The 26,974-nt window shown below is 42.1% G+C and overlaps 2 protein-coding genes across 2 annotated transcripts in view; both read right to left on the reverse strand.

The window, feature by feature from the left end:
- PLCXD2 (phosphatidylinositol specific phospholipase C X domain containing 2) overlaps window positions 1-9,924 on the reverse strand; it is a 28,105-nt gene extending 18,181 nt beyond the window's left edge. Inside the window, exon 1 of the mRNA XM_063127619.1 lies at window positions 9,837-9,924. Within this exon, the coding sequence (XP_062983689.1) occupies window positions 9,837-9,924 (88 nt within the window). The remainder of the gene's footprint in view (window positions 1-9,836) is intronic.
- Window positions 9,925-25,852: 15,928 nt separating this feature from the next.
- Window positions 25,853-26,974, reverse strand: part of CD96 (CD96 molecule) — a 38,854-nt gene continuing 37,732 nt past the window's right edge. Inside the window, exon 13 of the mRNA XM_063127711.1 lies at window positions 25,853-25,970. Coding sequence (XP_062983781.1) covers window positions 25,862-25,970 — 109 coding nt within the window. The 3' untranslated portion in view covers window positions 25,853-25,861. The remainder of the gene's footprint in view (window positions 25,971-26,974) is intronic.

Consider the following 26,974-nt stretch of genomic DNA (forward strand, 5'->3'; position numbering starts at 1 on the left):
TGTTGGTCAAAATGTGTTTGGGATAGCTGTATGTTTTATGTTTCTTACCCACCCAAGGGTCTCTACTTCTCTTACTCGGCTTCATCCATTTTCTATCGCTGCCCTTTATGCCTAGAATTCTCTTCCAGAGCATTTGCGGAACACATTCAATTATTGTTTTTAAAGCTCAATTGAAAACTTTTCTTTTTTCTACATCTTTTAGAACTTGACTCTGCTTTTACTTTACACTGTTAGTTTTATTGACTCCTGAGCCTATTTGGTGCATTCTTTTACCTCTTATTGTTTTATTATGATTTTATTAGAATGTAAGTCTATGTGGCAGGGTGTTGCTGTTTTATTCTTTTACTATGTACAGCACCATGTACATTGTTGGTGCTATATAAATAAATAAATAAAAGTTTAGGGTTGCACCACCAGGCACTAACTCCCCCATTGCATTAGTGTCCTGGAATCATTGGATACTGTCCATGAGGTGAAACATTAGCCCAAAGCCAATGTAGAATCACCCTGGTAAAAACTAAAGCCCCTTACATAGTGTCCAGAAAAATATATGTACTATTAATGAAAAGAAATATTATATAAATCAGAAGAGGGTGCAGCAGACTAACATGGCTGCCCCTCTGGATGTTCATAGAAATCAGAAAACATGTCTGCACAAATCTCCAAGTGACCATCTGCTAGCTTCCTTCTTTGGGAGCTAAGATTCAAGAAGAGGTTTAATCATGATTTCACTAAGTGCTCAGGGAGAGACTGCAGCAGAAGGGCAGTGCATGCTGTGAAGAGAAACGGCTGAGCCTATGCCCATAGAAAGTGTGTCAAACTCCAGTGAAATCATTATCTACGGGGGTGGGGGAAGGGGGAGTAAAGAAAAAGAGACAGTTCAACAGATGCCACAGCGATTAAAGGAATCAAGAGGCATATCATCATTTCCCTGAAGTTATTCCTAATACTGGAGAAACAGTTCCAGGGAGGGGGTTGGGTATTAGTGGACCAAAAGCCACATGAACTGAGCGCTGTCTATAGTATTCTAGCTGAGCAATCATGTAATTAAGCAATTACATAGGCTTTAATGGAATGTTATTACATTTGGACAACAGCAGTTCCGATACAACTTATTAGAATTTAGACTAGTCTGTACTGATTAAAATTTATTTTGATTAAATTGCATGGAACACCTGATGTTTTTGCCTTCATGCAACACACCTCTTCCACCACTTCCCCCAATTAATTTACTAGGCTTTATTCATGTTTCTGTAAAGTGTAAAGAGCTATGATAATAATAATAATAATAATAATAATAATAATAATAATAATAAAAATAATAAAAATTATTTGTTACCTGCCTCTCCCTCTGGATTGAGGTTGGGTACAACATGAATGCAAACATCATATAACTAATTAAAACATTTAAAACTAATATGTTATTAAAAGCAGCATATTATTAAAAGGCAAATTTAAAATTCAAATGAGAGGGCCCCAAGAAGAGATTATACTTCTGTCAAATCAGGATCGCCTGATTAAACCAATGCAAGAAAACCCACGATTTAAAAAGCATTTGACCAAAGGAAATTTTACTGGTTTAGGCCATTCAAAATTGTTATATTTATTTATTTATTTAAAACATTTATCTCCCGCCCTATATCAATAAGATCTCAGGGCGGCGTACAGTTCAATGCAAACATTTCTACTCAGAATTAGTGATGGGTGAGAAATTTGTTCATTGCGCATTTTATTATAAACTTACTAAATTTGCTCCTCCCAAACTTACACAGAATGGGAACGGCAATAATCGCTCCTCTCTGAATCTTATGATGCAGTTTACAAATGAAAAATGTGCACCAAAAGTGTGCATAATAGGGGAAAGTGAACACACACAAAAACATTGACCCAGTTTATTTATTTATTTATTTATTTATTGCATTTTTATACCGCCCAATAGCCAAAGCTCCCTGGGTGGTTCACAAAAAATAAAACCATTCAAAGTATAAAACAAACAGTATAAAAACATGATATAAAATACACATTAAAAAGTGATTAAAAACATACCACACGTGATTAAAACACCCTTAAAACATTCTAAAATTTCACTGGATAGGCCTGCTGGAATAGATCAGTCTTTATTGCTTTTTTAAACTCTAAAAGACTGTCAGGTTGACGAATCTCCTCCGGCAGGCCATTCCGGGGGCAGCAGAAGAAAAGGTCCTCTGGGTAACAGTTGCATGCCACAGAGGCAATTCCTGGGTTGTATAACCCAGGAATTGTGGGGCCGGTCAGAATGTGCAAGCCATCCGTGAGCCATTTCCACTTTCAATTTACAACCTAGGAATGCCCCCTTTCCTGAGTGGTTTTGTGATATGCAACTCTGGAAACTCTGGGTTGTTTATGGAAAGAAAACATAAACAAGCTGGTGTCTATGAAGTTGAATATTAAGGGCCAGTTCCTATAAATTAGGCCAGTGCAAGCCTTGGGCCTCAGATTCGGAAATCCGAATCAAGGAGCCTATTTTATGACAGATCCGCCATGTTCTCTCACAGGCCTAGGCTCCCATACAGACTACAACTACCAACATACAGTGCCTCGGAGGGCTGTACTTACCATGGCCCAAGAAAAGAGGGAATACATGAATTCACTGCCACCATTGCCAGCTCCTCCACATGATCACCGGCTTCTCTGCACAATCGCTGGCTTCCCAGGATGTTCGCTGGCTTCCCAGGACGATCGCCCCCTGCCGCAGCAACCTGGAAGACTTTATTGAACCTGGAGGGGTCCACGTGACTTCCTCAGGTGCCGTGGAAGCAGGCGGCTGCGGGGCACCTGCAGAAGTCACGTGGACCCCTCCAGGGTTAGGGTTAGGGTTCTGGGAAGCCAGAGATTTAAATTTATTTTGATTTGCATAGGCCTACTATAAATGTCATGCTAGTTCCCAGAAATCAAAAATACTTTTTCCAGCCCTGTTTGCCCCAGTTAATTGTTTGAAAAAGAGTTAGAATATCTTAAAGTTCTAGTGTAGGCAAATCATTAAATCAACAATTCACCAATATTTCTCAGCATCTTCCTAGACTTGTACCTAAATTACAGAAAGCTTGTGTGCACCATCACATAATCCCATGTGCCTTCCTGTAACATATAGCTTAATATAGTGTTATAAAGCTATCTAGACACATGCTCATGATATTTAAGGCTTGGAAAATTAAGAGAATTAGTGTCCATATAATGATACAGTTTAACAAATATCTAGGCACTCAGCACACAACTATCAAACTTTCAAACCTTTGGTCATCTCAAAAGTGACACTTGAATGACTACTTAATAAACCAGATAATTGGGTCATCAAGGATCCGTAACTGCTGTGTCAAAGCACATCATCTCATAAAGGCTGTTCTGTAAATCAGTCAACCATGACAAGACTGTTCACATGACAGCAGGTACCATTTAGATACTCTTAAGATAAATTTTAAAACTTAGATCAATTTATGATGTCAGATTTCACTTTTCCTTGTCTTTAACATTTTATTAATATTTCATATTTACAGGTCACAGAGAATTCTAATTCCAAAATTCCCCAATCTTCACACCAGAGGTGTGAATGTAATAAATAAATAACACCCCAAAAATGGAAGTTGGTGGAAAGGCACTAGGACCATCTGGAGAATCCTGGAATGCCTGACTGGGACTTCTGGTGGGCCAGATTTGTCCTCCAGGCCCAAGGTTCTACACACCTGCTTTACTCTGTACATATATTAACCAAAACACATGATGTTTTATGGATACATAGCTATGGCTTAGGAAAATAAGTCATGTTTGATGTATCCCTCCCACATGTACCATGATTCATTCCCATTGTGCAATGGTACTATAATATCTTCATATTACAACGTAGACAAGACAAATTGTTGCATCTGTACTAAAGAGTTGAAGCAGCTTTAAAAAAACAAACTATAAAACAAGCTACTTACTTAGTGTGTATGCTGCAATTTATCTTGCTCATTATATACTATGAAGACTGTATAGTACACAATGTACCTTACCATGGCACAGTATCACAGATTTATTTTATTTTTATTTTTATTTAGAGTATTTTTATCCCGCACCTCAGCCAAAAGGCTCTCGGAGTGGCTTACAATGTATCAATAAAGAAGACAGTCCCTACCCTCAGGCTTACATTCTAAAAGAAGACATGACACACAAGGAAAAGTGTATGGGGAGGGAAGAGGGAGAAAATAAAAAGAAATTAAGGAGACTGCTTAGGCTGGTGGGAAGGCCCTGCTCCGTCCTCTCATCTCCCAATGGAGGGGCAAACCAACAGCTCCTTCTTCCCCACAAGGTGAAGATGTTAGCCATGGGGTGGGGTGGGGTTCCAACTGAAGCAGGCTCTGATGGTGCCTGCCTGCTCCAGTCTCCCTCGCATCTTCTTCCCCACAGGCTGAAGATGGCAGTTAGCCCTGGGGGGGGGGGGGTTTGGTCCAACTGAAGCAGGCTCTGATGGTGCCTGCCTTCTCCAGTCTCCCTCGCATCTTCTTCCCCACAGGGTGAAGATGGCAGTTAACTGATATGCTATGCTTATTGGAGGAAAAGCCAAAGCCAAATATTGGATACTATTAATTTCCAGGTAGGTGAGTGTGGGAGAGAAGAACCAATAAGAATTGCTTATAATTCAATTGTGAGTAATAGATATATACATTTGTCATATAGTGGCAATGGTAAGTGAGCAAAACAGACATTAGCTTCAAACAATATACTACATGTCCATTAAAATATTGTTTGGTTATTTTTGTTAGCATAGTCTGACATGTGCTGTGCCTTTAAGGTATGCTTCTATTATTATTATTATTATTGATTAACTATAGATTTTAAAGACCAAGTCCTTGGACTTGCGTCAGTAACCTTAAAATAAAAGGCCTGTCAATTTCTTGTCAGTTTCATTCCCAGGACACCTTCGAGGCAGATAATTTAGATCCCACATTATCTTTTATTAAGAAACACCAGTGCAATGACTAGTATAAGCAGTAGAAAACATTTGACCATTAATCATTATCAGTATTACTACACGTGGCACAACGTAAGCATTTATAACTAAAGGCAAGCCACACCTGCTTTCAGCTGTGCTGAACAGTCTGAGAAACATCTCCAATAACAACAACAGGGAATATATCCTGCCTGCATTAAAATGCTTTCATTGGCAGCTAAGTTAATTAAGAGTGCTTTGGGGAAAGGTTTTTTTTTAAGTTTACATTTTTCAGAAATTGATACTCACATCACTTTGTTTATCAAGTACTTAAAATGTTATTGTTTTTGTTGAATTAACTGTTAAATATAAATAGATGCTTGAAAAAGGTGGGAAGGTTTATTCTAATTGGTTTATTCTATACTCAGCTCTTCTTCTCTCTCCTCATTCCACTCCATCAATAGCATTCACAGGTTCTTCCAAGTACGTTTTCCTCTTATAGCTGGAGGAGCTAGATGATAAACACACACACACACGACATCAATTTTTACTCTCAATTTTGGATGTGGAGACTTCTTCGAAAAAGAACTAAGCAGTACCTGCATCTTGAAAAAGTGATTGAACCATAAATTCAAAGCAAGCTTCCATCTCTGTCCACTCACAAAAGTCGTTAATGGTACATATTAGGTTTTGTAGGGAGACATCCCACACTAAAGAAACATATGAAGTGATTATGAACAGACATTTGGTGAAGCAGTTGTACTAGCTACTGTAATAACCCAACAGGGCATACATAGGTTCATAAATATCTTCAGAAGCAAGACCAAAGCAGTGGTTCTGCTGAACATCCACATTCCCAGTTAGTTAAGCGACCTGCAAATGAAAAGCATGACAAGCCAAATGCCATCTCGTGCCTGACTGTGGATTTGCCAGATGACCAGACAGAAGCACTACTACAGCAGAACAATGATTCATGCAGTCTGGTATCCTGTCCCTAGTGGAAACCAACGATGGATGTTTCTGAGAAAAGGTCACCACTCCACAATAATGAACCTATATTTGCAGTAATACACTATCAATGTAGGCTGTGGTAGGGAATGTTGCTTGACCTCAGCTGGCGATCAGCTTACACCCTAAAGCCGGAGATGGTACTGAACATTTTATCCTGGTTAGCCTGCCTCATTTACCATATTGCTCAACAATCCTTTGGTTTATTTTAAGTGATGGAGAAGTAACACTCTAACACACCTCTACAGGCACTGGACAGTGGAATTTATCATACAGTATCCATATGTAAGTGAATATATATATATATATAAATACCTGTACACACACCCCTCCCCGCCTCACTTGCAACACAGACATATACTCTGTTTTGTTGCACACGTCTATGAGATTTGAATTCAGTTCAGTATCAAAATGTTAGGTCACAGGAATCCCCTTCGGAGAAAAGCTTGGCTCTTTCAGTTTTTGGCAGTGGCCGAAAGAATTAGTATCCTCAAATCTTTCACAGAAGGGACAAACTGGATTTCAAATGCCTTTGACTTTCATTAGGGAATTTGAGAGCTATTTAATGAGCAGAAACTCAGGGGAACATAGTGTGTTCCCCTGGTCCCACCCTTTCCCCCAACCAACTTTTGTGAAGTTTTCCCCCCATTCTAAAAAAGTTGAAATGCCTCTCCTAAGGCTTAGATATTGGCCATAAGGTCTTTAGTACACACTCCTATGCATGTTCAGAGGCACAAAAAAATCCTACATAGCTGGATGGGAAATGTTGAGTGCTTGTAGGATGTTTTTCTGTCTAAACACGCATAGGATTGCACCCTAAAGCTCCAATACACTGGTATTTTTGGCCCTGCCTCTTTTGCCTTTGCCGCTGTCCCCTTTGCCTTAAACCCCCCCCCACCTCACCACCAGAATGTGGTCCCTGAGAGCTTCTCTGAAATTGCATTCACCCTCAGGCTGAAAGAGGTTCCCCATTCCTTGGTTATGATCTCTGTGTGGGCACATATATTCCAACACACATAGAACAAGTTCTAATGATCAACTACCAGCTTTGTATATGGGGTATTTATTGCACTGTGTATTTATTTATTTATTGCATTTTTATACCACCCAATAACCGAAGCTCTCTGGGCGGTGTATGCTCTGTTCAAACATTATCCCTGCATGTGCACATCTGGTGGTCCAGGAGGCAGGAAAGATATGTAGGGTGGGCCAGGAAGGAAGGTTAGACCTTGCTCCATCACCATACACAAGGGAGCAATTGGAGAAGAGTATTGTCTGAATTAGACCAATTAGTTTCCCCAAATTTCACATCTCTGCACTTCTTGATAAGATAAACTGCCAGTGATGAAACATCTAATCATAGAAACACTGGGGAAAGAGCTGTATCTCAGTGGTAGAGCAAATGTTTTGCATGCAGAAGGTCCTAGGTTCAATCCCTGGCATCTCTGCATAGAACTGGGGAAAAAACCCTCTGATTTGAAACCACGGAGAGCTGCTGCCAGTCAGTGTTGACAATACTGGGCACAACAGACCAATCGTTTGACTTGGTTTATTTTTTATTTATTTTTATTTATTTTATTTTTATTTATTGATACATTTATATCCCCCCTTTTTTCCTCCAAGGAACCCAATGCGGCATACACAATCCTCCTCCTCTCCGTTTTATCCTCACAACAACAACCCTGTGGAGTAGGATTGGCTGAGAGTCTGTGACAGGCCCAAAGTCACCCATTGGGTTTCCATGGCTGAGAAGGGACTAGAACCAGGATCTCCCGACTCCCAGTCCAACACTTTAGCCACTATACCAAACTGCTCCCTATGTTCCACCTCTTCTAATTAAGCATGAAGCTACCACTCTGCAGGCTATCTTCACTTTCTATTTTATCTTTTTCTTGCTTCTTTAAAATGGGAAGTATCCAGATTTACAAAAACTCAAAGATTATGCCGCAAATTGGTATTCCGTGATACCATACCCCACACACCTATAAGCATTGATGAAAATCCATTAAATACAGTTTCATTCTCATATTTTATATTTGGGGCACACACACACACACACCCAAATGGTCTTTCCCAAATGTAATACATTAGAAAAACAACAGTGTTCCAAAATGTTTTATTTACAAAATGTATAAACTGCTTTCCAATGGTTGTTCCCATGGTTGTGTAAATATATAAAAACAATAATAGAATCCTAAAACTCATTAACATCAAAGAAATCCTAACATGGTCCGAAGTTGATTTCCACCCATGAATAATTATAATATAATAAAACATGTGATTGGGGAGGGGCTCAGCAGTAGAGGGCTTGTTTTCCATGCAGAAGGTCCAAAGTTCAATCCTCAGTGTCACAATGTTAAGGCTAGAAAAACTACTGCCTGAAACCCTGGAGAGTTGCTGCCAGTCAGTGGTGTTGGGTGGTTTTTTTTAAATTAGTTTTCTGTTGTGAATATCAACACAACAGAACAGCAAATAGCTGCCAGTCAGTGTTGACTGTATTGGGCTTGATGGACTAATGGTCTGACTCAGTATAAGGCAGCTCCCTATGTTCCCATGTGTATAGCACGTTATCCTGGTGCAGCCCTGCAAGGTAACACAATATTATTATCCCTCATATTGCATATGAAAGGGAGCACTGGAAAGGAAGAGTGGCTGCTAAAGGCTACGTAGTGAGTGGTAAAGGCAACTTTCAAACCAGGGACCTTCCATATTGGATGTAAGTCCTTCATTCAGGGGTGGAATTCTAACTTAAGAAGAAAGTAGGTCTGCCACATATGAGGTTGGAACCGGGATTTGCCTTCTGTTGTCAGAAGAGCTCCACTCACAAAAGGTGCCTCCACTAATTTTTAGGGGTTCCCTCCCCCCATATTCAGCTCACCCCATTCAGCAGAGTCCCTTGACCCTCTGTGTAGAATTTTCAGGGGTCTGGAGGGGCTGCCATTGGAGGGGGGCAGAGAAGTTTGTTTCCACCAGCCCAGTTCCATATGCTTAAATCCAGATCCAACAGGCCGCCACCACCAATCAGCCCATGTCCAGACCAGGACTGACTAGTCTACAAGCATGAAACAGGAACTAGAAACATGTGCACAGCCAATAACCCAGGCACATGATCTCATCCACAAATTGCACATCAAATCAAAAAAACATATTAGCATGCATATATGTAGCATCTTATCAAGGAATTAAGCATATGTAATACAAATACATTTTTCTACCTTGTTTTTAGAAGCCAAGCTACAAAAGTGTACCCATTTTGCAGATGGCATACATGGATAAAATAGAATTTTCTAAATATTTCTATTTGATTTGTTAACCAAAACAAGTAAATGGTTAAAGACTGAGCACTGCTCAGAGAATTAACTAGATAGGCCAGATCTAACTTGTAAAACAACTAAGTAACCCTCCTGAATTCTACCCCTGGTGGTATCATTGGGTCCAATGGAGCTTACCCTACATCAGTATACATTATATACACACTATTAATCTACAGCTGAAATAGGTGATCCAAGGCCCCCCTGCAATGTTTTGGCGTACAATTCCAATGTGCCCCAAACAGCATAACCCATGGTCAGGGATTATGAGAATTACATCTGGAGGCCATCTACAATTCTAGCGGTAGTCCAAAACATGTAGCAGGCACCAGCGTTATGTAGGACTTAACCCAACGTAAGTCCTACATAAAGTAGGCCCATTGAAATGAATGGGGCTTAAATTAGCCGTCACTAACGTAAATCCCATTCACTTCAGTCGTTCCACTCTACGTAGGGCTGCCATTGGATACGACCCCTGGTTGCCTAACCCTGCTGACAGGATTCAGACGTAGGCCGTTGTCAAGACACCCCCAGAACGCGAGTCGAGCAGCGGAGGTCGCCCGTTCAATTACCTGGGATGGCCAGGTGGGATAGAGGCAGGCCGCTGAGGGCGCCCGGCAGCGAGCCCATCCAGTCCGCGTTGCTGCCTTCTGCCGCCATCGTCCCTCTCTCTCACACACACACACAGACGCTCGCCGGCAACCTTCCTGCTCCTCCTGAGGCGGCTCCGGCCCGCCAAGCAGCTGCCTTTCTCGGGAGTCAGCAGCGGCGGCGGCGGCGGCTCCTCCCGGGAGTTGTCCACCTGCAGCGCGTTGGGAGAACTGCCGCCAGCGCCGCCCGAGGCTCCTTTTCTGCCATGCTCCAAAAGACCAACCCGGCGGCGGCGGCGGCTCTTGCCGCCTTGCCCTGCGCTGTCTCAGGCGCTAATCCCTCCCCGCCGGCTGCCCGGGCTCTCTCACTGGGTTAAACTCCTCCTGGCAAGAGGAGCCTCCTGAGGACACCTGACCTCCCTCCGCCAGCCAGCCAGTTCGGCCGCCTTCCCGTGAGCTCCAATAGCCGGCGCGCCTCCGTCTCCGCTTATGTAACAGCGACTTGGTCCCCGTGCGCACCTGGCAGGCAAAAGCAATCAGAGCCCCGCCTTGCCGCCGAACCAGCCCGGGGACCTCGGTGCAGGGGGCCAGGGCGCGCGCCCGCGCGGCGCCGGGCGTCCGCAGAAAACATCGCTCCGGCCGCGTCTCCGCGCGCTGATTGGCTGCGCGGCGCGGCAGGCAGGCAGGCAGGGAGGGCAGAGCCTCGTTCCTCGCGTGCCAGGGCTGCCGGACGGCGCGGTGGTATTGCCGGACCGTTCTCGGGCGCCCATTGGTGGAAGGCCGGCTGCGTTCTAATTGGCCTCTTTTTGTTCCCGAAACTCCCGGGTTCCTTAGGCATCTTGAAACGGCGTTTGGTTTTTGTGGCGACAGGTTGAGCTAGGAAGGCGGGGTGAGGGAAAGGGGGACAGAAAGAAGGAAAGGGACGCAGCGACCTTCTCATCAGTACGCGTTAGATCACCAGGTGGAATATATATATATATGATACAGTAAAACAATGTAGTCTGCTAATAAGACCTTTCTGTTATAAAGGTGTGTTCTGAATGATTCCTAGGGATGTGATGTCCTAAAGTGAAAGACCATGGGCAACAAACATCAGAATTAACATTTAGTGTCATCCCACAGGAAAATTGTGATTGTCACTTCTCCGCCTGCATCCATTACTTCCTCCTCTGAAAGAGGAAGTAAATAATGTGCAGGTGGCCCGTTCAGTGGGCTGTTTTCATCCCGCTGCTCCTCTTGCACACAGTAGGAGATAGCGGTAACTTCCGTCTTTAAAAATAAGTCAGACTTACTGGGGTGATATTTTGTGGTGCAAAGAAGGCTACAAGGGGTGGGAGGCAGACGACACCATGAGAGGGACCCCTGAAAATCTTTGAGTGCCCAGTAACGAGTGTACAATAAAACGCTCATCTGATCAAGCTCTTAAAGTAACAGAACAAAAAGAGTGATATAAACCATCTCGTTTCATTTCAATTCCTGTGGTCCATTCAAATTCCTTTCAGGAGCCATTCCTTGCTTTATTGGTAGGCAGGGGGCATCGCTCAGTGATAGAACATAAGAACACAAGAGGAGCCCTGCTGAATCAGACCAAGTGTCCATCTAGTCCCGCATTCTGTTAACACAGTGCCCAGCCAGCTGCCCACAGGAATTCCACAAGCAAGACAGGAGTGCAACAGCACCTTCCCATCCATGTTCCCCACTAATTGTTGTATCAGTGCCTCTGATACTGGAGGTAGCATACAGCCATCATGACTAGTAGCCATTGATAGCTTTCTCCTCCAAGAATTTGTCTAATCTCCAAATTGGTGGCAATAACTATGTCTAGTGATAGCAAATTCCATTGTTTAATTATAGACTTCCTTGTATCTGTCCTGAATCACCCAACACTCAGCTTAATGGAATGACCTTAGATTCTATTATTATGAGAGACAGAGTTCTTATATCTGCTTTGCATGCAGAAAGCCTGAGGTTCAATACTCCAGGTAGGGGAGGAAATACACTAGAGGCCTTCAAGAGGCAGCTGGGCAACCATCTGTCAGGTATGCTTTAGGGTGGATTCCTGCATTGAGCAGGGGGTTGGACTCCATGGCCTTGTAGGTCCCTTCCAACTCTGCTATTCTATGATTCTATGAAACCCAGGAGAGCCTCAGCCAGTCAGTGTTGACATTTTGAGTAGATATGCATAGTGTTGTGCTGTTAATTTGTTTGGAAGCTTTGCAAAAGAAAAGAAAAGAAAAATGTACAGATCAATCTAGTGTGCAAATGTTGGATGAAATTGGTTCTAGTCTACAAAAGCTTATGTCACAATGGATATGTTTGCTCTAAGGTACCACAGGAGCTGTGTGTGTTTGTATCTTTATATACAGATAGCTTCTTCTCATCTTCAGTTATGATGTTATATTATCTTACATTTCTTCAGTATTCAACTAACCATCTCAACATTTGTTAGCCAAGAATTGTTTCCACAGAAAAGTACAGGAATATCCACAATAATACTGAAGTTGCCTTTGTGTACATTGTAGAGATGTTTAATTTTTAAAGGAGTAAAAAAAAATATCATTGGGCAAAAATATATATTTGAATTTTTATTTTATTTCACCATAGCATATAATTATAAAAACAGATGACACAAATGTGAAGGAACCATTTCTTCTTCTTTTAAGCCTTTTCAATAATCTCGTTTCAGTTGTCCTAGTTATTTTGAAAGCTTTAATAACATGCTTTTACTTCTTTTCTGCAAAGTAGCTCAGATTGTAGCAGGATAAGTAAAGCCACATACTAAATGGAACCCCTTTGAAATGTTTTAGTGTCTGTGGCTGCATGTTTGCTTTGAATCAAACACTGAACTGCTACACTCAGTTGCATCTCAGTTTTTCTGATGTAATAAAATAAACTAGCAAAATTAGCAGCCCTTATAGCAACATTGTATATATGGAAATAGTATGTATATAAATCACATGGGATAACATATTTTGGCCTCGGAAACACTGAGGTAGGGCTCTGGCTCAGTGGTAGAGCACCTGCTTTCTGTGAAGATGGTCCTAGGTTCAATCTCCACCCTTTCCAGGTAGGGCTGGAAAAAGTCCTGCCTGAAACCCTGGCAAGCTGCTGCCAGTCAGTGTTGACAGCACTGGGCTAGATGGACCAATAATCTCACTTGATATAAGGCAGTGTGATGACACCCTTCGGGTTTCCTTTATTCTTCACTATAGTCAAAGGATCCCAACAAGGGGACAAGACATCAGAATGCTGCTCACTGACTCTGTGACTCACTAATCCCTTTCTGGCCCCCATTTATACGACAACAGAATTGCTCCTCATTGAATATAAACCCAAATTTTCATAGATTCAGATCTACGCAAAGAGCATCACACTGCAGCATCAACAATGATTTATCTCCTGAATTTGTAGGGAAGCCATTACTTCATTAACCTCATGGAAGCATTCAGAGAATTCATAATATATATATATATATAGAGAGAGAGAGAGAGAGAGAGAGAGAGCCTCGTGTGGCGCAGAGCGGTAAAGCAGCAGTTTCTGCAGCTGAAACTCTCCCCACGGCCTGAGTTCGATCCCAGCGGAAGCTGGTTTCAGGCAGCCAGCTCGGGTCGACTCAGCCTTCCATCCTCCCAAGGTCAGTAAAATGAGTACCCAATGAGCTGGGGGAAAGGTAATAACGGCCGGGGAAGGCAACGGCAAACCACCCCGCTATAAGGCCTTCCAAGAAAACGTCAGCGAAAGCTGGCATCCCTCCAAGAGTCAGTAATGACTCAGTGCTTGCACAAGAGGTTCCTTTCTTTATATATATATATATATATATATATATATATATATATATATATATATATATATAATCCCTATTGTATTCTGGGGTGCCTGAAGAATTCTACAATGGCTGTAACTCATACTCATAACATTTGAGATATTACTTTTTTCATCATTAGATGTATTATATGGTTTACTAGTCACCTCCAGAAAATCTCTCACATTCCTAATTCAGCAATCTGATCGCAGAGGGTCATTTTTCAACTAAATGATAGACACAACGCTTTGGAAGGAAGCCCAGTTTCTGCAGACTGAAGGGTACGCGTGCTTTGCCAAAACATCTGAGGGTTTTATTTTCACTGAGGCATGAATGATTGCCATGCCCACTGTACAGACAAGGGAGGATGCTTGTTTCAGAGCTGGATCCTGTGGCAGTACTGTAACACTAGGAGTTAAGAAAGGATTCACATAACCAATTTTGAACCATCACCTTGAAATAGAGTTGTATGAGGGAGGTCAACCTGCAATGGACTTCTACGGTCACTATGCTACTGTACCCTGTGAATTCCACCACTCTAAATGAATCAAGGTTTGCTTCATATATTACATATTACAGAAACCCATGCCAGGAACGCTGGTTTGCTTTCCACTTTCGATTACTTTGCAAGGTTATGATGGACCTCTTTACATGGCAAACATGTGCTTTGAATTGAGGGCATTTACAGTCACTAGATGGCACTGTCATTATAGTTATACTCTGGCATTTCACACAGCTGAATAACGTCCTTTTTTGCATTATCTCCGATCTTTTTGAAAGCGGGATAGGGGCGGGGCGGGGGGGGGGACCACAGGAGACATCTTGGAGATTGTCAATGTTCTGCAAAGGACCTGCTAATGTCCCTGACTGACCAATCACAAGTGTGCAATAAATCACATGCATAGAAAAGTTCTCAGTAATAGCATATCTTCCTGAACTGAATATCTTCCTGTTTGAGCTTTAAAGCAACAATTTCAATGGAGTAGAAAGTTTCCTTCCCAAACATTTCAGTTGTTCAAATATTTTCCTTTTCCATCCTTGTTATTTTAATTTTTAATTTATTTTTAATAAAATATTTGATTACATTTTCATGCGAGTAATACAAATTCAAACAAGCAACAACAAAGAAACACATGCCACTGTTTTGGCCCAATGCTGTTATTTACAGAGAAGCCCAAAGGTGGCACAGGAGGCATTAGCCAAGGCTGAGGTGGAATATGGGAAGGGGACTGGAGGAAAAATAAGTATGTCAGCTTCAGCGTTGGCAGACCTACCTTAAAATCCGGGTGTGTGGAGGGGAGAGCCCGTGCTGCAGCTAGTGCGGGCTGTTGCTCTAATCCACACGTCAGACGCGACAGGCTAAAGGAAAGCCCTGTTGCGTCCACCATTTTTTTAAAAGGGCTGGGTGCACAGGAGTGCAGGAGCGCCAAAGGTAAGGTTTTTTTTTTTGTTGTTGTTTTTAAAAGGGTTTCCCTGCTCCCCCTTGGCCGTGACCTCCCCCGGCCACGATCTCCCCCCTGGCCGCAATCTCTCTCCCTGCCCCGTGCGCAGCTTCTCCTGGCTACGCACTAGAACAGTCTAGACCTTCCGCGGTCCCAGGTTCAGCCTGGGGCTGCGGAAATACCAGGCTACAAGTGCAGCCCATTACCCCAGGGCAAGGGAGGGTTGACCCCTGCCTAAACCCAGGATCCCCTGTGCGTCATCTGGACACACAGGGGCTATCCCGGCTATCAGCCCGGGCTAACCCCTCGTTTAGCAAAGCCCTTGGTCTCCTGTTTTGGGGGTTGTGTGTGTTGGGGGATATGGGGAGGGCACTGGATCCAGCAGATCCAAAGCTTCTCTGGCTTTCCCGATCAACTTAGCATGGCCCTGGCATACCCCATGTTTGCTGGTACTGCCATCCACCCAGAGACCATAGGAGTGCAGCCTTATGTGGCATTTTTCACTAGAGCTGCGCACAGATGGCCTCTCAATATTCTCCACCCTATTTCTGGGTAGATAAATTGTGTGTGTGGGAAATATTTTTTCAAAATTTCTCCAGGGGAAGGAGAAATTCTCCAACCATTTCTCACAGGTAGCAAGGGTTGTAGAACAGCTTCTTGCTTTTCTCCCTATGGGTTTTTAGTTTTTCTGCATTGCCACTGCAAGTGGCAACAGCATCAACTGTGTTGGCAGGCTGCCCCCCATTTTGCACAATATCCCACATAGCTAGCATCATTCCAGGGCATGGCAGGGGGTGAAGAAGGGAAAGCAGCCACCACAAAAAAATAATGGTGAAGAAAATATGGAGAAAACTATGAAAAGTGTCCTTTTATTTCTAGGGGGTAAGAAAATGAACATCTCAGGAATTTCCTGAACGTTTTCTTTTCCCATGAAAGGCGCCTTCCATTTTTCTGCGTCATTTTCAGGGCATTTTATATTTCTTTCTGAATGTGCATTGCTGGTGTTTTTGACTGTGAGGTGGCTGAGGGCACAGTCTTATTTTTTGCTTTCACTTGCACATCTCTCCATTGCTCCACAGTTTCCCAGGCTGCCCACACTTCCTGATCTGAAAAGGCCCTGTGGGAGGAATACATTCACGATGTCTTTCCCTTGCTGGGAAATGTGGGAAGCCAAGGAGGCTACAGGCTGCCAGAGGGATGACTGTACAATGAAAGACAGGACACTCACACACACTCCTCAGCCACATCATAAGTAAGGTAAGCACAAGAACCCTGATCTAAACCCATGAGAATTTCTCTAAGATTTCTTCTCCTTTGAATTTCTTTTCGAAAGCACTTTCTTTTCTATCAAATTAAATGATATTGGTCAAAAAATTTGGGAGAAATTTTTGGCATAGCACTATTTTTCATCTTAATGGCTCCTTTTCCCCCTTTCCTAGATGAGTACCATGAATGTCACAGAGTTGATCCTGCCAGGAGTGGGATGATGATATGGGGCACCTCTGCATCGCTAATCAGATTTAGTTACAGTATATGATGGCCTCATTGAGGATAAGTGATGTACTTTACTATAAATGAATGTAATTTCTTTTCTTTCTTTTTTGCAAAGAGCACTGAAGACGCTCATGAAAAACTGAATTGGTTTGGATCAGCTCTAATAAATCCTTTTTACTTACGTCTTTAAATTAAAAATGTGTGTGTGTGGGGGGGGGGGGGAGAATGCCACTTCACATTTTCTTATTAATTTTTGTTACACTTCAGGAGTCTACTTCTCAAGTGCTTATTTAAATGAGACCATCGGTGATTTTAATCTAAAAGCCAATGAGTTTCCTGGCAAATAAAGCACCCCATGTTACATTATTGTTACTGTGATAAGCTAAGATCTGGAGGGGTTATCAGGTCTGCACCATTGCTGAGTGCACATATAGTCAAACCAATGAAAGGAAGAGCTCTGATGTGGAAGAAGGTTGGTTCCAAATAAGAACATACTCAATTAACCATTCAGAGAGCTTCGGCTATGGGGTGGTATATAAATGTAATTAATTAATTAATTAATTAATTAAACCCTCCTTCAAGAAGGCACTTCTGAAAAAAGAAGAGGTTCTGCCAAGAAAAAACTGGAATGGGAAATGAGTGTGTGTGTGTGTATGGAATGGCGGTGGGGTTTGAGCGTACAAGTGCAGACAATGTCAGGCATGCAGTAGGATGTCAGCTGTTGTTCAGATGAAATCTCACCCGCCAGGCATCAAAAAGAATCCCCTGCGTCTAACGGCATGCTATTTAAGTCCTACCGAGTCAGGCTGTTTATGTCTCTCCCAGTTCCACACAACTTCCTCCTTCTGTACCAGCTGTCAGTACATCAGTGGAATAAATTATTGCATTATGGCTTTCTTAATGTCATAGTCTTGATGACTTATTCTTAATGTCTGCCCCCACATTTTCATTTGTACTGATTTCTATACATCCTCATCAAATGTAATATGAGAACGATGAGCTGGAGGCAGGGACTGAGTAGGCTAGCAAGTGTCATATACATATACCACAGGCTATATTACACTGACATAAGAAAAGTTGAAGAGCACTTTAGCTTAAGGCACCCATATTTTTTAAAACTGAAATGTGTTCTAATGCAAAGCCAATACAGTAATAACACATAAAAAACAATGACCCTGTGTAACTAAATATACAGGCAGCCAACATGAGCTCAGCTACCATGTTCAAGAACTAGCAAGTAATGAAAATGTCTTCCCAAACAGTTTTTAGCCACAGTTTCACCGTTGAAAGGAAAGGCATTTAAGTTCATGGGACTGTGGCCCAAACTACTGGTTACATGTGAATATGTGTAATAGATCCTGATGGCTGCTTCTAGAACATGAAAAATCCACTCGGAAGGCAAATTTGAGGAGGGAAATGGTCCACGAGGAGAGGATTAAATGCTCCTGAGCATCTCCACTGGTTTAGCATCTAAAAGAGTTGATGGGCTACCATGACTCTGATTAGGATCACCACTTAGTCATTACCCCAAAAGAGGATATGTATTGCCAAAAACAGGACACAGATTCCCTTAGAAAAGAAACAACTAGAGAGGGGGATATACATACTAAAGATGTACAAAATTATGCATGGTGTGGAGAAAATGGATAGGGCAAGATTTTTCTCCCTCTCTCATAATACTACAACTCATCTCATGAAGGTGATTGGTGAGAAACTCAGGACAGATAAGAGGAAGTACTTCTTTACACAGTGTAAACTATGGAATTCTTTTTCCATGAAATGTAATGATGGCCACCAATATGGAAAGCTTTAAAAGCGGATTGGATGAGTTCCTGGAGAAGAAGGCTATCAATGGCTACTAGTCCTGATGACCATATGCTACCTCCAGTTGCTGGGGAACATGGGCAGGAGGGTGCTGTTGCACTCATGTCCTGCTTGTGGGTTTTCTGTGGGCCACTGGTTGGCCACCTTATGAACAGAATATTAGACTAAATGCACCTTTGGTCTGATCCAGCATGGCTCTTCTTATGTCCTTACAATATTTGCATATGCCAATATGTAAATTTAGAAATAATTACTATAATTCAAATGGAAATAGAATATATCTGATCATAGTGGGGGAAGACTGTGGCCATTCAGTTGTTGTCCAGTCAGATATCTCATTCAGCTGTTTATTTATTTATTTCAGTTTTTTATTTCATTTATATACCCCCCCCCCCTTCAATAGCCGAAGCAGTCTGGGCAGTTCACAAAAATGTTGTGCAGGTACTAAATGTTGATGGGCAACTTCAAAGCCCTTCTTGCTCTCCTTTCCTTCTTATGGTACTTTATCTTTCAACCAGGTTTCAACCTGACAGCCCTTCATGCACAGGACCCTCTTAAAAACAAACACCTCATTGAGTTGTATCATGAAATACAAGCAAATGCTCACATACCACTTCTGTCACTAGAATCTATGGTTCAACACAGTGCATTGTCAACCCCATTTATTGGCTGGGCTGCTCCACTGTGGCACTTTGCTTTTAGTGCGATGGAGGTCAATCAGAGGACAGCAGAAATGCCTGGAGCAGGAGCAGGTGCCGGGATCCATTAATCCACAGCCAATCCATAACTATGCAGTTCAAAAAACCAGAGCTTCTGCACAACTCGCTTTGCAGGACCCAAAGTGTGGCTTTAGAAGAAATGTTGGCCAGGATGCAACAGGGCTTGGCGAGACACATACCACGCAAAAGCAAAGTGAGCCCGATGTCTGAGCACTGTTTGTCCCTCCCCAAATGATTCTGTTTTCATAGCTCACACACAACACGCTGGCAGATGCAGGAAGGGAAGCTATGCCCCACTGAAACGTAGGGAGCTGCCTTATACTACATCATCCCAATGGTCCATTTATCTTGAGATCGTCTGCAGTAGACAGCAGAACCTCTTTCATCCTGGGGGCCAAATTCCATGTCAGAGAAGCTCTCAGGGGCCACATTCCAGTGGTGGGTGGGGCTAAAGGCAAACACTACTAGAACCCAATGGGGTCATCCCATGAAGCTGATTGGTGGGAGATTCAGGACAGATAAAATGAAATACTTCTTCACACAGCACATAGTTAAGCTATGGAATTCACTACCACAAGATGAAATTATGGCCACCAATTTGGGTAGGGTTAAAAGGGGGTTAAACAAATTCTAGGAGGAGAAGGCTATCAGTGTTTACTAGTCCTGATGGCTATATGCTATCTCCAGTATCATAGGAAGTATGCCTATGTACACCAGTTGCTGGGGAACATGGGCAGGAGGGCATTGTTGCAGTCATGTCCTGCTTGTGGGTTTCTTGTCAACAGCTGGTCGGCCACTATGTGAACAGAATGCTGGACTGGATGGACCTTTGGTCTGATCCAGCATAGATCCTCTTATATTCTTACCTTCCCTAAGCCCAGACACAGATTGATTTCAACTTTTGACAAGCATATCCCTCTCAGTTTCATTTCAAACATACGGGAGAACCAGTGTGGTGCAGTGAGTAGCACATTAGGCCTGAATGAAGGATTCAAGTCTTTTCTCAGCCAAGACTTCATAATGATTCCACAATCAGTCCAGGATGAAAGGCATCTAATAAGTGTAGCAAACACACTAGATTGCATGCAGACATAATGCCAAACCATAGCTTGAAGTTATATGATTTAAGAAGGTATGTGGGGGACCCTCGATCCCATGCCATCCCACTTTTCCTCTCATTTGGCAATTCACTGCTGCCTAATCCTAGTTTGATGCAAACTACAGTGGCAATTATTTTATGACAGAGTATGCATTACGTGAGCCTCCACCTACAGTCTGAAGTGGAACCGCCCAGGCACAGGTTTCTCACTTCAGCGACACCAAGGCCACCATCACTCTAGTGTGGTGTAATGATTAGAGTGTTGGACTGGAAGTTGGGAGATCTGGGTTCTAGCTCCACTCGGCCATGGGAGCTCACTGGGTGACTTTGGGCCAGTCACAGCTCAACCTACCTCACAGGGTTGTTGTTGTGAGGATAGAAATGGGGAGAAGGATTAGGTATGCTGCCTTTGGTTCCTTGGAGGAAAAAAGGTGGGATATAAATGTAATAAACAAATAAAAGAAACCACTCACTACTGAATTGGATTGTAAAAGTACTCTTCTAAGGTCAACAACAGAACCAGCCTATATAGGGCTGTATCCAATGGTAGATTTTTCTCTGTGGAAAGTGCTTCCCACTCACGCAAGTTGGGCCTTCAGATTTATGCTGATTTATGCTACCAACTGCAGCCCTCCACACAATCGTGCACTTTGTTCCAGAGGGTCTCCCATCCTTCAGAAGCAGCTTTTCAGGAGGTATGGGAGGGGGTTACGTGGGGCAGTGTGGGGAGGTCAAGAAAAACAGGTGTCCCAATTTACCAGGGCAGAAGCACTTTTTGCCTAGGCCAAGATTCCCATACAGGATGTAAAAGAAGGACTTCATTCAAAGCGCATTGGATTTAGTGGAAAGTATTATAAAATGAGAACTTAAGGGTCTTATGTTGATTACAATGTTTTTGCCTGATTTTGAATGTATTTCTGCAGTTTAGAAATACATTCTACACTCAGTGCTTTTGGTTGAATTGTGTAGACACAATTAAACCAGAAGTATTGACTGTAAAGCTTCTTAGCAAACCTCTTGACTCACTGCAAATAAACCCTTTGGGAACCATGTAAGGGGAAGAGCAATCAGTACTTAGTTATCTGCGGGAAATATACCTCTGTAGAAAATCAAGCTGGTATTTTAATTCCATGGTCCTGCTCTAGGGAATTTCTATCATGTAAGTATTGCAAATGTTTGGTTGTAGCGACAAATGATTTCCAGTCCATGGATCAGATGAGAGCAATGGTTTCTAGATCAGTCTCCTGTTTCCAACAGTGGCCAGCCAGAAGCTTCTGGGAAGTGCACAGCAGGGCATGAAACAGCTTTATATTACTAGTTGTGTTGCCAAAATGCTTCGTGACTTTTTGCAAGGAACCTGGGGACACTGTAGTTTTGTGAGGGTGTAAAACAGGGTTGCAGAACCTCAGGCCTTGGGGCCACATCTGGCCCTATGGGAGTCTCATCACATCTGTCCCCAAGCTCTTTTCTCAGATCATTGATGGTTTAGTGTTTTCCCAGCTTTGATGCAGTTCCTCCCCGCCCCCGTTCTAAGAACTCTCATGATTGGCCACTCACAAAAAATTGTGGTCCTTTACATGATGCCATCAACCTCCAGGATGTCTTTCACGCCTTCCTCTGTAATTTTGCTTTTAAAAAAATCAGAGGTAATGCACTATTTAAAATTATCGCAGGATATCATGGGCCAGTAGATGGTGGTGTTTCATTTAACTTTATGGAGCATTGCCAAGAGGGAAGTTTTTCAATTACAAATCACAGGGGCGCTGTTGGTTGCCATCTAAAGGAGCCATAGTCAACAAAGAAAGACCCCAGAAGAAGTAGTAATGGTCTTGGGATTGTGGTGGACAGCTCGATGAAAATATCCACCCAGTGTGTGGCCGCTGTAAAGAAGGCAAACTCCATGTTAGGCATTATAAGAAAAGGAATTGAGAATAAAACGGCCAGTATCATACTGCCCTTATACAAATCTATGGCGTGACCACATTTAGAATACTGTGTGTACAGTTCTGGTTACCACACCTAAAAAAGGATATTGTAGAGCTGGAAAAAGTGCAGAAAGGGGCAACTAAAATGATTAAAGGGTTGGAGTATCTCCCCTATGTGGGAAGGTTACATTAACTGGGATTGTTTAGGTTTGAAAAAAGGAGGCTAAGGGGAGACATGATAGAGGTGTACAAAATTATGCATGGTATCGAGAATGTGGATAGGGAGACATTTTTCTCCCTCTCTCAAAATACTAAAACCCAGGGTCATCCCATGAAGCTGATTGGTGGGTGATCCAGGACAAATAAAAGGAAGTACTTCTTCACACAGTGCATAGTTAAATTATGGAACTCACTACCACAGGATGTAGTGATGGCCACCAATTTGGATGGCTTTAAAAGGAGGTTGGATTAATTCCTGGAGGCAAAGGCTATCAATGGCTACTAGTCCTGATGGTTGTGTGCTATCTCTGGCATTTGAGGCAGTAAGCCTGTATGCACCAGTTGCTGGGGAACATGGGTGGGAGGGTGCTGTTGCACCATGTCCTGCCTTGTTGGTCCCTGGCCGATGTCTGGTTGGCCACTGTGTGAACAGAATACTGGACTAGATGGACCTTTGGTCTGATCCAGCATGGCACTTATTATGTTCTTATGCAAGTGTTTGGGATTTTCCTTAATGTAGAGATGCTCTAAAAATTTGAAGTGCCTTTCCTAAAGCTCTCTTACTAGAAGCTAAAACATACTAGTATTTTTAATATTTTGGCCCCACCCCTTTTATCTCCCTACCAAGTGAGCCCACCTGAAGAGTTTACACTGTAAAGTTTTTTTCTGTCAGAGATTTCCATCTCCATATCATAGCTTCAATTTCCAGAGGCCTTGGGGAAGGAAACCCTGACAGTTAAAACTGGATTAAACTGTGGGAACACGGGGGGGGGCACTTAAGGAAATCCTCTTCACTCCCCCAAATCATGTCCGACACCAGCAGGTTTCTAAAACAGTTGCCAACAATGAGCCATTGCAAAATGTGTGTGTGGCCTTTCTCTTAAGTTGGCTATGTGCCCCACTTTACAGAGGACAGTTCTCTGTTTGAAGGGCTGTCACTGGACAGTCCTTTATTTATTTATTTACTACATTTCTATACTGCCCAATGGCTAAAGCTCTCTGGGCAGTTCACAACAATTTAAACCGTACAATACAGCATAAAATACAATGTAACATTTTAAAGTATAAAACGACAATATAAAATTAAGTAAAAACCAGAATAAAACATAGCAGCAATGCAGAGATTTAAAATATAACAAGAAATCTAAAACAATAAAGCTAAAAGACTAAAATGCCTGGGAACAGAGAAAGGGCTTCACCTGGCATCAGAAAGAGCTCAATGTAGGTGCCAGGTGAGTTCCTTCCATAATTGGGGTGCAGAAGAGGCCCTCTTCTTGGTGGCCTCCCACCTCACTTCCTTTGGCAGGAGCTCCTGGAAAAGGAGCACTAAGGACAAGCTTAGGGTCTGGGCAGGTACATATGAGAGGAAACGATCCTTCAGGAATTTGAACGCATCCTCTATTTAAAGGGCTCTCCAGTCCAGACTTGGTTGAAAAATAAAGAACCATCAGAAGGTAGAGAGTATCAGAGCCTTGGAGTTGTCCTTAAACAGTTAGCACCTGGACAGTAGACTGAGCAGGCAGGTACACTGATCACCTGGTCACAATTTTCCCCATTGTGTTGATATATATTGTTTTTCTATTGAAATTATAGTAGTTACTGCTAAATGAGAATCTCTTGCTATAAATTAGCATAAGCAATTTTATGCAAACCAGTGTCCTCTTTTATGATGATGTTTTCCCTCTTTTTAAGCAATGCATAAGTGGTCACCCTAGGTCCTCTGCTCTCCTGTAATTTGAGCACTGTGTAGTATTTACATGCCCTGATACAAGACACAATCCCCTTTATTTTTTGAAAATGTTAGTAATCTGAGCTTTATCCAGTATACATATGACTTGAGGAAAACACTGTTACTTAAATTATATGATGGAAATTAATCTGGCAGCCAGCTACAAAATTAAATTTTATTCCACACTTCCTTGAAAATGAATTTCTAAACTTGTTCAGAAAAACCATTAATATTTTGTAAATATATTTTTTAAAATAGCATCTCAAGAACATGAGGTAGGCTTAGCAATCATGAAATTTGGAAAGCATTCAGCAAGTTTTATTTGTATTCTAAATTCAGAAAAGTTAGGGATATTGTTCACATTTTGATTAAATACATACATTTTTTAAAAAAACAACAACAACTTTAAAGTGTAAACCCAGTTTACCTACTCAGCCTACTTAGCTCTATTTAATTTAGCAAGCTATTAATAGTCTAGGTTTTGCCTATATAATATATATGAATTATATATTTCCCAAACAAGAGAATATTTAAAACTATAGAGCCACCTCCTGGTGCTAAGTGGCGACTACAAGTATATATTTATTGATTGATTACTGACACTATTTCTAGATCACCTTTGAAAATATACACAAGGCAGTTTATAAAAAATTAAATAAAAGTGTAAAATAATTCAATTAATACAGTATGAGACAATAATTTTAAAGTACATGAAAGCAGCAATAAAAATAAATCTCCAACTAATGCCTCTGATGAAATGGCCCATGAAAACATAGGCCATAATAAATTTCTTACATTTTTAAGGCACCACAAGACTCTTTGCTGCTTTGGCTTCAACAGAGTAACACCCCACCTCTCTGGAAACTGGTAGAATGTATCATTAAGATATTTTCCACACCATGAGGCAAACAGTGGCTTGAGGAAAGTATACCTCCATCATTGGCTAATGATACAAGCTTAGATGTAAGGAGATTTGGAAACCAGTTGGCAATAATTTTGTTTGTATTCTGATGTCAGAATTTTTCAGGTGTACAGCCATCATATTTCTAAGCCTTAGGGTGACCTCCCCCCATATATGTACTGAATCCAGATAAAGTAGAGTTAATGGGGAAAGCATGCATACCCTGGTTTACATTTTACTTCCTGTGTCACGATTGCCATTCATTTCATGCTGCTCGTGTATTGCTGTGTGTTATTTTCTGGGTTAAATCCATGCTGGAAGTCTACTTATGAGGAGGAACACCCAGTTGTAGCCTATGAAGCAGCAGCAGCAGCAGACCCAATTGCAGTTGAGACACAGGTATATAAACCCTCCGCCTTTTTCCAGACCTTTGCTGGGATAACACCGCACATTGAGCTCCAAATATTCTTGAGAATACAGAAGCTGGCCATCTAGTAAAAAAATACTGGAAGAAAGATAGGGGAAAATATACTCCTGAGAGTAACTGAAAATCACATACATTGTCATGCCTTCTAAGACATAAAGGATTTATATTTGCATGACAGATGCACAACTTTAATTCCTTATTGATGACACAACTCAGGTTGAGTATAACTTGCAATATGTTTGACTTCTGGGTGTCAGTTGACTGCAGAGGGTAAATTGCCCTGGGTAAGTGTACTTAGGACTACCATGCTCCTAGCCTCAACACAGGGTGAAACAGGGTAAATTGGAACATGGGTCACTGCCAGAGAACTCCTGCAATCAATAGTAAAGGTTGCACAATCAAAGAACTCCAAACACTTCCGGCCCATTACAGATTTTCCAGTTCACTGCAAGATGGGTAAATTCTATCAGATCCTTGCATAGAGGTGTATTTAATTGGAGGTGGAGGCGGCTTGAACGACGGTGGTCTGTTCATGCTAAAAAGAAAGAGCAAATAGAACACATTTAATAAAACAGTGGAAAAGGTAACAAAATTAAAAAGCAAAGTCCTCTTTCTTCATTTCTCATACAGATTGATCCACCATGCCAGTAACTTATATCACAGGAAGGACCATGTATGGCACCCGGAGCTTCTTGGTAGAAGAGCAGGAATAAAAAGTAATACTGTTATTGCAGCCACTATTACTAATAATTGCGATCTTCTTTTTCATATATTATTCATGATTTGTACCAATTAGTCCTTCCATGAATGCAAAATTATTTCCCCAATAAGCATACATTTGAATGACCAGTGCTGATGACATCCAATGGCCACGTTCTTTGCCAGCAGTTATGCGCACCTGACTCCATTGACTTCAGTTGTTCTACGGTGTGAAATAACAAGGGCATGACTGTGCAGCCAATTCCTTTGGCACGTTATTTGGTTAAAGGCACAGCCCTACGTACATTTAGTTAGGAAAAGAGTCCTATGACTCCCAGCATTCCCTAGCCATCCATGCCTTGGATATCTCCTTTAGAGTTCTGACTGAAACCCGGAGCGGATTCACTGCCTCACTGACATTGGAGCCACCAGCCTCCACTGACTGAACTATATAAAATAATGTCTAAGTGATCTCACTAACCCCCAACCTCGCTATAGTCAGGCACAGTCCCTTCCAGGGTGTCCGTGTGGATGTGCTTCCCCCCATGCACTGCAAGAGACAGATCCAGCCAATTCAATGAGAACTGGGTGCATCACCCTTGCTAGATTGGAATGACTGTGCATTTCACGTTTCCACCTGTATTTTCAAATAACCTGACAATCTATTTTATATGAAATGTTAAAACTTCATTATATTTGACAGGAGTTGGAACTGCATATATGATGCTTCAGACTTAATTATGTGTATGCGTGTATATAATACTGTAGATGTCAATGGGGATGCCAGAAGGGAAAGGAACTTTGTTCTCATTTGCCATGTTCAATAAGAATGCAGGTTTT

The sequence above is a fragment of the Elgaria multicarinata genome, chromosome 5, assembly GCF_023053635.1.
Source record: "Elgaria multicarinata webbii isolate HBS135686 ecotype San Diego chromosome 5, rElgMul1.1.pri, whole genome shotgun sequence".
In the NCBI taxonomy this organism is placed as follows: Eukaryota; Metazoa; Chordata; class Lepidosauria; order Squamata; family Anguidae; genus Elgaria; species Elgaria multicarinata.